At 47.6% G+C, this 13,446-nt stretch overlaps 1 protein-coding gene across 8 annotated transcripts in view; it reads right to left on the bottom strand.

The window, feature by feature from the left end:
- STRIP2 (striatin interacting protein 2) overlaps positions 1-13,446 on the bottom strand; it is a 48,850-nt gene that overhangs the window by 19,875 nt on the left and 15,529 nt on the right. For 6 of the 8 annotated variants that reach the window (XM_070369245.1, XM_070369243.1, XM_070369242.1 and 3 more), the window contains 8 exons: positions 12,790-13,025; positions 12,472-12,537; positions 11,733-11,796; positions 10,861-10,932; positions 7,454-7,528; positions 6,698-6,795; positions 6,138-6,264; positions 3,556-3,656 (listed from right to left, as the gene is read on the bottom strand). In XM_070369245.1, the coding sequence (XP_070225346.1) occupies positions 3,556-3,656; positions 6,138-6,264; positions 6,698-6,795; positions 7,454-7,528; positions 10,861-10,932; positions 11,733-11,796; positions 12,472-12,537; positions 12,790-13,025 (839 nt within the window). Of the gene's footprint in view, positions 1-362; positions 533-3,555; positions 3,657-6,137; positions 6,265-6,697; positions 6,796-7,453; positions 7,529-10,860; positions 10,933-11,732; positions 11,797-12,471; positions 12,538-12,789; positions 13,026-13,446 lie in introns of all 8 variants that reach the window. The other 2 variants (XR_011463959.1, XM_070369244.1) reach the window with 2 other exon arrangements.

The following is a 13,446-nucleotide window of genomic DNA, read 5'->3' on the forward strand; positions in this document are numbered from 1 at the left end:
CATGAGAAGGACTGACAGAGTTCTTTCAGAGGCAAGAGAAAGCGCCTCGGCATAGCCACAGTTCTCTTCTGTTCTTTAAAGAAATACATAAGGTCGTATACATTTGTGTTTCTGTGTTTAAGTGTATATTTGTGTGTATATAATTGTGCGCCCAAAGATGTTGCCCAAACTCATCCCACTTTACACATTATTGACTGAAGGAGTTTTGCAGAAACTAATGCCTGTGGCTGGCGATTTGTTATGAAAGTGAAGTGAAACATCTCCAGTCAGTAACGTTAAGGTAACAAAAAGATGTATTAATGTGTCTCTGGTCAGTAAGTTAATAACAACCTGTGAGAATGAAGACCTCTCCTGTGTCTTACCAGATGTTTCGGAAAGCCAGGACCTCTGGGGAAAAACCACAGAAGCCACTCCAAGAGGAAGCCTGAGACAGAGGCAGCTTCCTGCAGCTGGGCCCATCTAGTAGCTCAAGGATGGTAACCGCATCTGCTCCCAAAAGAGACCCTGGCTGACCGCAAGGGAGCTGGAGGCTCTGCGGTGAGCCCAGGGAGACAGGCATGAGTCAGCAGGGGAAGGAACCACCGCATGATGACGGGGCCCCGGCCACTCCAGCTGACAGCTCTTTCCTCCTCCCTTTTTCATGGGTACAATGCAGCATTTAGACTAGCTAATCTAATCTCTAATGCTCTTTCTGCTTCTGACATTCCATGAGGTTTGTCTTTAAAAGAAAAAAAACTTTTTTGGCCAGGCTGAGGGGCATGTGGGATCTTAGTTCCCTGACCCAGGGATCAAACCTGTGCCCCCTGCAGTGGAAGCGTGGAGTCCTAATCACTGAACCACCAGGGAAGTTCCTTTTTTTTTCCTCTCATGAGGTTCTTTTTTTTTTTTAATTTATTTATTTTAATTGAAGGCTAATTAGTTTACTCCCATGAGGTTTTAAACACCAAACCACTCCAGTTAGAATAACTGGACATGGATAAACGACGTTGGCAAAGCATAGGATATAAATAGGAATATGGGGCTCCTTGGACCTCTTCTATATTTCAAAGTCAAAACTTCTATCCAAGCAAAAGGCAACAATTTATTTGACTAGAAATGTTGACCTTTGTCCAAGAAACCCCCAAAGATAACCTAAGGGAATCAGGGCAGGAGAGGAGAGGGCTGTGGATGTACCTACTAGGTTCTCCAGGGTTGCCAGTTTCACACTGCTCCATTAGGATAAAGATTCCTGGCTGGCTCATCTACTTATCTACCCACTTTCTACTGACAAAGCCCCATGGCAAAGTAGGTACTGGCAACCGGGAAATAAGGGTGGGGAATCCAAGATGGATTTGTTTCAATCTCATTGTATTAAATTCTACCAGAGCCCAAATTCTACCCTAAGGGGGCATAAAGTTCCAGGTTTCTAGTATATCTAGATTGTAAGAGCTATGACGAAACTGCAGTAGCAAGCAGAAGGCGCTCAAGTTCTTGAGATTATGCAACAGTAAAGCTCATAGGTAACGCATAAGAGGAACCCTGTACCCAGGCTGACCTCAGCAAACAGCGCAGTTTGGTACTACCACTCTTCCAGCTCCAAATGGAACCCGAAGGGCACCTATTGGATTGTCTGCCCCCTACTTCTAAGCCCACAGTGCGGGGGCACCAAGCTCCTGAACCCCACTCCTCAGCCACAGTTATTGATCCAAGGGTGGACCTCGAACCCTGGGCATGTGGAACAGGGATCAAGAGCCAATTCAGTCTCTGAAGTGGTACAGGAGCATGTTTAGCTCAGGCAGGCATATTTTCACTAAGTGGCTTAGACATATTTCACTTAGTCGCTCAGTTGTGTCCAACTCTCTTGTGACCCCATGGACTATAGGTGGCTTGCCAGGCTCCTCTGTCCATGGGATTTTCCAGGCAAGAATACTAGAGTGGGTGGCCATTCCTTTCTCCAGGGCATCGTCCCGACCCAAGCAGGGATTGAACCTGGGTGTCCTGCATTGCAGGCAAATTCTGGTTTAGGAAGCAGACAAAACTATTTGTCAGTGAGAGAGGAAAAGTTGGAGCAGAGGTGCAGAGGCCGAGTGGCCACAGATTGGAGGCACATGGCCCCCTGGGTTCTGTGTGCTACAGGCTGACCTTGAGGCCCAGAGCTGCACCTCTGTCTGAGGTTCTTCATTTCCTCCTAACAAATCCCCATTCTGTGTGAGCTGACACACACAGGTGCCTTCATGAAGCTGTGGCCCTTCCCCAGCCTCACAGACACTTTCAGTTTTCCCTGGTGAGCAACTAGCACGTCTTAAGTGCCATTTTTAAAGGGCAGAAATCTCTTTGTAGTGAGGATAAACCCATTCTCTAGTGCTTCCTCCAAACAGGAAAAGTAAAGCGCTCTCATGTATGTTTATCCTAACTAATGCTTATAAAAGTCTATGATAGAGTCAGAGTAGGTATTATTCTCACTTTAAAGATGAAGATACTGTGGCTCAGAGAAACACAGTGTCTTACACTTGAAATGACACAGCTAGCAAGTGGCAGATCCAGGTCAGGAATCCAGGTCCTGTGACTTTGGGTTCTGTGTGTGTTTTAAGCTACACAGAAGTAGGCTGTCTCTCCAGGGTGGAGTTTCTGGCAGTGCTGACAGACTGTGGGGCCAACATCTCCTAGCCCCTCTCCAGCCACCTCAAGTGTCACGTCAGCCTTCTTCTATTTTAGGAACCTTGCCTCTGGTAAAGCACTTCTGGTCAACTTTACTGATTAACACGCTTCCGGTTTTTGTGTAAGCAGCAAACTGAGGAACAAGGGCCTACTCTGTTAACCCTCCAAGTCCCCACTTGGCTGGAGCAAGCCATAGCAACTGTGTTTTAACCCTGCCTCTTCTGCTTACTTAAAGGGTCTCTCTGGTGTGCTATCCTTATAAGTCAGTCAACCTTTCTGAATTTGTTTCCTAACTGAAGAAATGGGAATAAAACTTGTTGTGATATGTCTTAGCACTGATGAGGAGATTAAATGAAATAATGGATGTGAAAATACTGCAGTTTTTAAACTACAGATTGATCTATCGAAGTAAGGGTCTATTGTTTACCTTAAATTACAAATTCTGTATAACCCTTTACAAATTTAATTCAATTTATGATTTATATTAAAATCAGGGCTGGCCAGACAAGCCAGCTGCTTCACAAAATAACATTCAACTTGGTGGGGAGTATGTGGATCCACAGCCAGACGGGTTGGTGGCCTGATGGGCCTTGCCAGTACATGTCAGTGTGTCCTGACAAGGCTACAGACATGTCTCAAACTGAAAGATGTTTCCCATCACTTGACAGTAGGTTTATTTATTTATCGGTGAAGCTTATTTTGAGTTATGGCATTACAGTTTTCAAAACTATTAAGTTACAAATATCTTTGTGAAGAGGCCAAATCATACACCCCACCAGTAATACCTCAAGAAAACGAAATTTGACAGTGATAGCTCTAAGACAGAAAGGACCAGGGAGAATGGAAAGGTGGCTCAGAGACAAAATAATTTCTCAATCCCCAAACACCTTTTGAAATAAACCTGTCCAGAGTCCTTACCCATTTTTGGCAGTGATGTAGGACAAGATATTTTGATTGAAGAACTTCAGGATCAATGGGATGCAGTTGGCAAATACCAAATGTTGTGATACATATTCAAACTGAAGTAAAAAATCAAAGCAGAAAGGAAGTTTATCTTGGGGAGAATAGAAGGTCTATATGAAAAATAAAGAGGCAAGTACAATTCTGATACCCATTCCTAAGAATGTCCACTGTCCACTTGTGTTAACAGTCTTCCTGTCTGGGATGTGGGGAGAGCCCTCTTCAGCCAGCCTAGCCAACATAGAAGGGGACAGTCTGCAGTGCGTGTATGTTGCAAGCGCCTCACCAAAAGCACAAAATGTACACAAGCCAGAAAGAAAATCCCACTCCAGATAAACAGAAGGAATTGCTGTGAGATTTGTTCCTAAGCTCTACAGCAAAAGGAAGGCTCCCCAAGGGAGTTGCCTCCCATACCAAAGCTCTGGCTCACAGAGTTTCAACTGTGATGGATATGCCAGGAACAGGTGCAGCCCAGCAACTGTTGGCATCACTCAGTCAGGATGGATACGGTGCGTGGTAACCAAATGAACCACTGGAGCGTGGGCTCCAGGGTGGGTCTGGTTCACTGGACTAGCCCCTATACTTAGAATATCAGTATTTTAATGAATCAACAGGAGTCCTTCAGTCAACAAATAATGCACTAAGAATAAGCCCAAGATCTTTTTGATGGGTTAAACAATAGAACATAGCGCTCCACTTCACTCTCTTGAATTTGGATGGGGTTTGCTTCCAGGAAGACCTCCTGGGGCAGTGTCATCCGGCTTTTGCCCATGATACACTGAACAGCATCACACACAGTTTGTCTCCAGAATCTAAACTACTCTAAGTGTAGAAACTGGTTGAAAAAGCACAGAACTGCAGTGTTTTAAATCCCTTAGCTCTTATTGATTCCTGATCACCAAAAAATAGCCATGGCAGCACACTCAGCTGCCCTCTCCCGAGGTGTGTGGTTAGAAGTGAGGAGTCAGCTTGTGTTGCCCAGTTCTCTCTTCTGCTCAAATATCTTCTCCCTGGCAGCTGAATCAGGGTATTTTGCAAAGCCTCAGGTGCAGGAGCCAATACAAACCTACTGTCAAGTGATGGGAAACATCTTTCAGTTTGAGACATGTCTGTAGCCTTGTCAGGACACACTGACATGTACTGGCAAGGCCCATCAGGCCACCCACCCGTCTGGCTGTGGATCCACATACTCCCCACCAAGAGAAGCAGACAGAAGCACACACACGCAGATCTCTTTCTACTAGGAACACTATTTCTCACTCATCCCTCCCTATTCCTCCCAGCCCTGCTGCTGCTCTGCAAATATTGGTAGAAGAAGTGTGTGTCCTCGGGGTACCCTAACACACTACAAGATGTCTCTGAATGCACTAAAGTGGATACATATCCAGGTTGTACAGTTGAACCTGCCATGGACACAGACTCTGCAGGGCCTCCCTGCACTGAGCTCCTGCTGTTTTAGCAGCAAGCTCGGTTCTGACTTCTCAGGAGGGCAGAGCCTCTGTGCAAGAATGAGAAGCTCCGCCTCCTCTCCATGTCTCACCACAGAGAACACTCACTCACTGCCCCCATCTTCTCCTATGTCTTGGCAACACCCACAGCACCAAGTCCAAACTCCGTGGCATGGCAAACATTGCTCTTATGCGGAAGCAGGTTCTTAACCTCTTTTAGCCTCAGTGGAATAAAATAAGACCCACCTCGCAGCGTTGAGAGAATTTAATGAGATCCCAGATGAACCGATTAGAGTGCCGGCCACAGTGTAAGTACCCACTAACCGTGTGCTAGCACAGGTATTGCTGTCTGCTCCCCACCGTCCTCTCCAGCTTCACGTTACCACTAGACCTCCCCGTCTCCCTCTACCCCATGCAGAACTCCAGAAACATTTGATTAGTTTCCAAAGGTACTTTGCCCTCTGCCCTCAGGAGTTTCACAAATCAGCTTTTCTGCTTTAAATGCTTCCTGCCATCATTCCCTGACAACTCCTGCACCCTGGCTAACAAGTTTTCTGTAGGACTCAGGTTAGGAGTCACAGCTTCTCCACCTCAGGCTGGATTAGGTGTTTTCATAGCAGCTAATGCTTACCTGTAACACAGCACTTATCACTCCATAATTGCCTGCTTTACATCTGTATCCTTTATAAAACTTCAAAGCCCTTATGAGCTAGAGAATGCCTTATATAGAATTCTATCTCAAATGTTAGAAGAATGCTTCACATACAGAAAAGTATGCTTGGCACCCCCCCGCTCCCCTTTTGGCGGCATGCTTGAGTCCTGTGTTCCATTGCTTCAAAGCTGGCTGGGCATATTCCCAAGAAGCTAGGGATTCCTACCTACGACCCCTGGATAATGTTCAAAGGACACAGATGTTTGCAACTTTCTAGGACAATTCCCCACCTTGTGCCCCAAGCTTGTGCAACACGTATCTGGATTCCGTAAGACAGAGAACGATGCTCTGCTGGACTCCAAGGCCCTTGTGTTCTTCCTCTGGGCGGCAGGACCTGGAGGACACCTGAGGGGTGTGGAGAAGTGCTCTGAGCTGCTCACCTGGTAGATGTGGTTCAGTTTGAAGTGTTTGAGGAGCAGCAGGAGCAGGGCAGAGATGCTCTTTACAATGATCTCCTTGTGCCTGTTCACATCGATGCCCAGCTTCATGCTTTGGAGAACAGTGATGCTGCAACGGGGAAAGGAAGAGTCAGTGCAGAAGGTGGCCTTCGAGAGAGGCCTACAAGGACCCAGGTGTTTGGGACACATACAGTACACACCAGTGAGCCAGAACCTGAGAAACCTGGGCTGTGCTAGGGAAACCTCCAGAGTTCCCACTTGTGAGTCTGTCTGGAGGTTTGTCTCTCTCTCGCCTTTGGCAAGCTTGTCCCTTAGCAATGTCCACCCACATACACATGCAGCCAGTCACTGGCAATGATGTGGCCCTCCAGACCCTCAGTTCTGGGCTTGAGAGAGCACTGCAGTGGAAAGGGGCCACTGGTGGCAGAGAGGAGATCTCCTTGGAGACAATCCCCGTAAGTGTTAACGAGGTGAGGCAGGGATGAGAGAGACTGCAGACAAGACAGTGAGTGTTCAGCAGCTGCTCCCACTGAAGCACTTACGGCATCTCCTCAGGCAGGACGTCTGCCAGGATATTGATAGAGTCTGTCTTAGCCTTGGAGGTGGGGGCTGCAGCCAGTAGAATCTTAAGCAGAGCAATCTAGGAAGCAGAAAACGAGGAAATCTACCCCATTCAACAAGGCTATCCTTCCACAACTCAACAGCTCCAAGAGAAGTGTTTGAAATCCTTGCTCCAAGTTCCTCACTCAATAACCAAAGCTCCCTACTTCCGGAAGGGCAAACTGGTGCCCAGTCCTGACGGGCCTGGGAGGCTAAGGAGCCTGAAGAGATGTGCTTACAGACTGTTCTGCGTCAAGACTGCTCTTTCCAAAGAGAATGAGAGAAGGAGCAGAGAGTGGGGGCAATGCCTAGAAATTAGGTGGGAGGGAAAGGCAAGATCCACCCCCCTCACCCTCTTCCTTCCTCTCCCTCAGACCATCAGCATTCTCCCCTGGAAGACTGAGGCCAATTAGGACACCAGAGGCCACCCTGGACCTCGGAGGGACTAAGGTGCTTACTCAGGAGAGGCCCCTGGTGCATCCTGCATGGAGCCTACCCCATTCCCCACCTCTCCCAAACAAGGACTTGGAGGTAGAGACAAGTCCTCCTTCCTCTGGAGGAGCCCCAAGGGGAGATCAGAATTCTGAAGGCTCAGGAAGCAAACTCAAGTGACAGAGGGCTCAGCTTAAAAGGGCTCTCCGCCATCTCTTCTTCGCAGCTGAGAAGCTCTCACAGCCCGGACCCGGCCGTCTCCTTACCATGTACTGGGGGAGGCTATACAGCATGCCCTGGTAGAGGATTTCACATGGCGTCTCTGGTACCACCTCTTCCCCCTACAGCAAGAAAACACACAGTTTGCCCAGACCATTTTCCAGTTGACCAAAATCTATCTTTCCTTGGCTGTGGAGGATGGCAGGACAAGAGCTGGGAGTCAGCTTCGTACCCGAGCTGCATTCATGAGTCACTGCAGGACCTTGGGTCAGTTCCTTTCCCTCTCTGAGACCTAATCTCCTCTTTCAAGGATCAGAGAGCTAGTCTGGATGACCTTGGAGCACTCTTCCAGCCCTGAGAACCTATGATTTTAGCTGTCTCGTTATCTGGAATCTATCTAGAGTTCTTTCTATATCGCTTTCCAGGTCAGAGTCAGAACTCCCACCGAGGATTTGGCTCATATTACTGCTTTGCTGTACATAATGGGCTTAACTCAGGCCACAGGTATGCCTGGGACACTGGAACTGACACCCCACACAGAGGCACTTCCTCTGGTGTCAATCTGAGGCCATCTGAAAGCTTGGGGAGGCTCTGAAGCCAGGGAGGAGAGGTGGATGACTGCACAGAAAGGGTTAATAAAGGCCTGCAGAAACAGTGAGCAGGGAAGAGTTTAGGTGGACGCTACTTTCTTTCCTTCTCCATTACCCTCTACGACAGCCCTGCTTTCGGACCAGCCCCTTACGCACAACTTTGTCCTTGTGATGACCCCATTTAAGTCCTTTATCAGAGTGGGGAGACAGGGGCCTCTAGTGCTCAAGAGGCTACTCAGGCCACTGTCACCTTTGGCCAGTGCAGTCCGTCTTCCTCCCGTCACAGGGTGACGGGACAAGGGTCACCACCATGAGACCCTGAGGTAGAGGGATAGCCAGACCCCTTCTATCCCACACAACGCTGCTGCTGCTTAAATGTACACAAGTCTTAACGTCCTGGCGACCCTGCATGTTTATATTCTGCTTTCTAAAAGGCCTATTTCATACATTCTCCCCTCTCTTCCAACCAACACCCTCAACCCACAGCCCCTCAACAGTTGCTGACCCTACTTCTAAGTTAACGGACAAAACAGAAGCAATCAGATAGGCACAGCCTCATCTTCTCAACACCAAATCTACCAGAGTCTCTACCTTCCCATGTGCCATGAAGGATGAACCGGGTACTCCTATCAAAGGCCATCTGCCACTGGTGCTCACACACTTTCATTTTGTTGAGTGCTTCGGTTCTGTAATTGTCTTTCTCCTGGACCATCCCTCTTAGGACATAAACATACTCCAGTATCTCCTCCAATAACACTATAAAACATTCCCCTGACCCCACATTCTCCTTCAGCTACCACCCCATTTCTACCTTCCTTTTCACAACAAAATTTCTATGTGGTTTGTCTATGTTGACTAAGCCCACCTCCTTTCTTTACATTCCTTTTTCAATACACTCCAACTTGGCTTCCAGTCCCACCACTTCCCTTGAGATTGCTCTTATCAAGGTCACCAGTCATTTCTACGTTGCCAAAGCCAATGGGTACCTCAAGTCTTATCAAGCTCCATTTGTCAGCAGCATTTGACACAGCTGATCACCTCCTTCTTCTTGAAAGGCTTTCTTTTCTTAGCTTCTGTGGCATCATACTCTCCTGGATTTCCTACCCTCTCACTGGGTGTTTTTCTTACTCCTCTTTCCTGGCTCCTTTCCTGGCTCATCCCATCCTCAACACACTGGTGTGCCCCAGCGCTTGGTGCTGGGTCCCATCCTCTTCTCTCTCTCCTTCCTCCTCAGGTTACCTCAGCAAGTTCCAAGCTTTTAACACCGTCCATGAGCAAACAGTTTCCAAATTTATTTCTCTTAGTCAGTCCTCTCTCCTAGAACTCTAGGCCTATATATCTAATTGCTTGGCTGCTCTACATGGGTAGACATCTAAAACTCAGTACAACCCAAATAGAACCGTTGATAAAACAGAACTCCTGGGAATTCCCTGGCAATCCAGTGGTTAGTACTCTTGTACTTTCACTGCTATGGGCCTGGGTTCAATCCCTGGTTGGGGAACCAAGATCCTGAAACCCATGCAGTGTTGGAAAAATAAAAGAAAAATAGGGGAAAACACATTTTAAAAAAAGAAAACAGAACTCCTCATCTTGACAAACTGTAGTTACTCTTATTTTTTTTGGCTGCACTGAGGCAACATGCAGAACTTCCCCAGCTGGGATTGAACCTGTGCCCTCTGCAGTGGAAGCGTGGAGTCTTAACCACTGGACCACCAGAGAAGTCCAAATAATCAAGTACTTATTCTTGATTGCCCTTTATGTCTCTGTATCCACATCCAATGGAACTGCAACTCTTGTCAGCTATACCTCCAAAATATAACCCCAATTCATCCCCTTCTATCTCCACAATTTGTTGTTGTTCAGACGTTAAGTCGCGTCAGACTCTTTGCGACCCCATGGACTGCAGCATGTACCACAATTACTACCTTGGTCTAAAACACCATCATCTCTCATCTTGATCATTTTTAGTTTCCAAAACTCCCTGCTTCAACTCTTTCCTCGTCAAGCCTTTACAAAGTAGCCAAAGATTTTTTAAAAAGATAAATCAGATCATGTCACTCCTGTTTAAAATCTCTGAAGGCTTCCCTTTGTCATGTCAATCAACTTCAAGCTCCCTATCTTTGCTTAAATGTCCTGTGTAAAGTGGCCCCAGACCACCTCTCTGACTCTGTCTCATACAACCCTCATTCCCGTGCTCCATCCATAACAGTCTTCATTCACTACTTCTAACACTTAGCTTGCTCTCACCTTGTTAATAAGGCTGTTCTCTCTGCTTGGAATGCTTTTCGCCTTGATGTTCTTATGGCCAGCTCCTTCTTGCACCTCAGATCTTGGATAACTGTCACTTCTCAGAGGTCTACATACCCTGACTGCCCAAGCTAAAGTAGTCTACTACATGGTATGTGATTCTATGTTAATTTTCTTAACTGTATCTGCTGCTGCTGCTAAGTCGATTCAGTCGTGTCTGACTCTGTGCGACCCCATAGACGGCAGCCCACCAGGCTCACTGTCCCTGGGATTCTCCAGGCAAGAACACTGGAGTGGGTTGCCATTTCCTTCTCCAATGCATGAAAGTGAAAAGTCAAAGTGAAGTCACTCAGTCGTGCCCGACTCTTAGCGACCCCATGGACTGCAGCCCACCAGGCTCTTCCGTCCATGGGATTTTCCAGGCAAGAGTACTGGAGTGGGTTGCCATTGCCTTCTCTGAAAATCTTTGTTTCTTAATTACTATTGTTTTCTCCAACCTTATTGTGAAAGTAGAGACCGTGCTTGCCTAGCATGCAGTAAGAGTCCCACAGCAAGCACACAAGTTCTCTGACAGCACTGCCGAGACTTGCCCCTGTGCAGGCTTTCCCTGGACTTACCAAAGACATCGGGCACTTCTCCAGCTCCTCCTCATTCTTGATCTGAACATCTGCGATGGAGACGTACTTGTGCTGGGAACACAAGATGTCAACAAGGGGCTGAGGGCCTTGATCACATGTGTACCAGCCTCTTGCTTAACCTCCCCAATGACGAGGAAGTGCCCTATTTATGGGTCTGTCACCTCAAATAAACCATGCACTCTTTGAAGGCAGGAGTCTTACTCACCTTTGCATCATGAACATCAGCACAGTTCTTTAATACAGTATTTTTATTTATTTCATATTTCCACATTGGATGGGCAGCAAATACTTTAGCATCTACCTTCAACCAAAGTGCAAGGGGAAGAAAAGAACAAGCCCAGGCCTAGGACCACTGCTCTGAGAGCTCTGCTGCAGATGCCTGTATGTGTGTGCATGTGTGAACGGAGTGATGATGGAGAGGTGAGGCTGGGCTCAAGGTCTGTGCAGGGAATACACTACTCTTCCTCGTCCTCACACACTCTCCGGATACAAAGCAGACTGCTACTTGATCCTGGGCCTGCGGAAGCTACTGAGCCTCTAAGGAGTGAGAAGTGAGAGGAAAGGAAGTGATAAGTGGGAAGAGGGAGAGTAGGGTGGGAGGAGGGAAAAGCAATGAGAGAAGAAAGGATAACTTTTTCATCCATCTAAATGTAGGACACTGAATAGGTAGGGAGAGACCTGATTTTTTTTAAATCTGTTTGGCCAAAACCCTTGCAGAGGAAATACAGAATAACAAGTTCAGAACATGTCTAGTGGAAGAGCCCTACCCAGGACCCAGGACCCTACTGGGGGTCATCTAATTTGTACTGATGGGTCCCTATCTCTGAAGACTGACAGCCCAACCTGCTCACCTGCTTGAGGGTCTTCACACTCTCGTGGATGGGCCTAGGTAATCCAACCAAAGTATCTGTATCCCTGTGAACACAAGATACATAAAGGTCAGAAGTACAGAGAACTACCGATACTCCTGGAGTCACGTGGACCAGGCCACTTTCACCATCTGGTTGCCTGGATCTTTCTCTGCAAGTTACCAGGTCCCTCATTATTGCTTCAGGACACAAAAAGAACAATGGTACAGAGAAGAGTCTCTGTAACTTAGGGTTTCTGTACAGTCTAGTGGGGACTCACTTTGTCTGGGAGTAGGTTCCTATTTAAAAGGGCATGTTGCCCAACAACACTTTTGACAGCAAAACAGCAGTAAGAATGGGTTCTGAGGTTTTGTAGTGACCAGTGGAGATTCACAAGGGTAGGGAGATGGGGAAAGATTGGATCTGTTCCCACCACGTTGCTTCTTCACAGAATTCTCTAGGAAAGAGCCTGTAGGGACCATCTCATAACACTCTGATGAGGAAATTGATTCCCATAGGGAAATGACTCGATCAACATCCTATACCTGGCTGAGAACATAAAAGTTCTAGGAAACTGGAAGGAAAAAACTAGATGGCAAGAACCCAAAGCAGTCACTGGGAGCTGCCCAAGGCTCTGGGTTGTATCACCATGATTAGGCAACATTTCTCATTCTAAGCCACCCACTCCTCTGGCCCCTAAGAACCCCTCTATATAGCCAGTTCTGACCATCCAGTCACTTACTGCCCCAGAGTGAATCCGATGAACTTGTTCCTACTCATCTCCAAGAAGTGCTCAATGTCCTTCTGTCTGAGAGGATGGTGGACAGACAAATCCCAGAGAAGGGAAGAATAGCAAACCTTGAGAGAGAGAACCTTACTGGGCTCCCACCCCTCCAGATGGAAAACTAGAACAGGAAGGGAAGCCAATAAAGGAACTCCCCACCCAGGAGTTCTAACTCACAGCCCAGCTTACTGAGCCTTGAGTACACAGACCACTCCGCCCTCAGCCTCCAGTGACTAGAACCCTGAAGCCCAGGGTCCCTGGTGTTATCAAACCTACCTGACCTTTGGGGCCCAGGGTAGGCCCTTGGGAAAGGCCACCCGTTCAGCAGAGAGGGGTGCCTGTGAGGGTGGAGGGGGTACTAGAGGGTCCTGCTCTAGCAGGTCTAACTCTCCATCCAAAGTGCGTTCTCCATCGCTGGCAGATTCCTCTTCCTCCTCTGTGGCTGGTTCCTCAGTCTTAAAAAGATCTCTTTCGTTGTAGATGTCCAAGCTGTCCTGCTTAGTAAGGAGTTGCTGGGGGGCGAGGAGGGTGGGTAGAAGGAGAGAGGGAAGGTGTCCAGAAATCTCAGTCTGGGCATCCTTGTCTGAGGCTACCCACTACCCCCAGGCCGCTGACTTCAGGGAACATGGAGTAAGAACCCACCCCTAGTGAGAACTTTCTCTTCCCATCTCAACCCTACTGTCCCCACCAGGCCCAATTCCAGGACAGGCAGCTCTCTCAAGCAAGCACACAAATGGCTGGGAGGCAGAGCACAGATAATCCCAGAGTCACACTTAGGTTTCAGAAAGCACTGATGCTTTTTTTTTTGCCTGCACTTTCCTTCCTAATTATGCTCTACTTAGGTGAACATTCAATTAATTTGCCTTCTGTGAGCATACACCAGCTGGCTGACTGAGGAAGAGGAGAATGGGAGCTTGCTGCTAGGCAGAGGGA

This window comes from Bos mutus, chromosome 4 (genome assembly GCF_027580195.1).
Source record: "Bos mutus isolate GX-2022 chromosome 4, NWIPB_WYAK_1.1, whole genome shotgun sequence".
NCBI classification, from domain to species: domain Eukaryota; kingdom Metazoa; phylum Chordata; class Mammalia; order Artiodactyla; family Bovidae; genus Bos; species Bos mutus.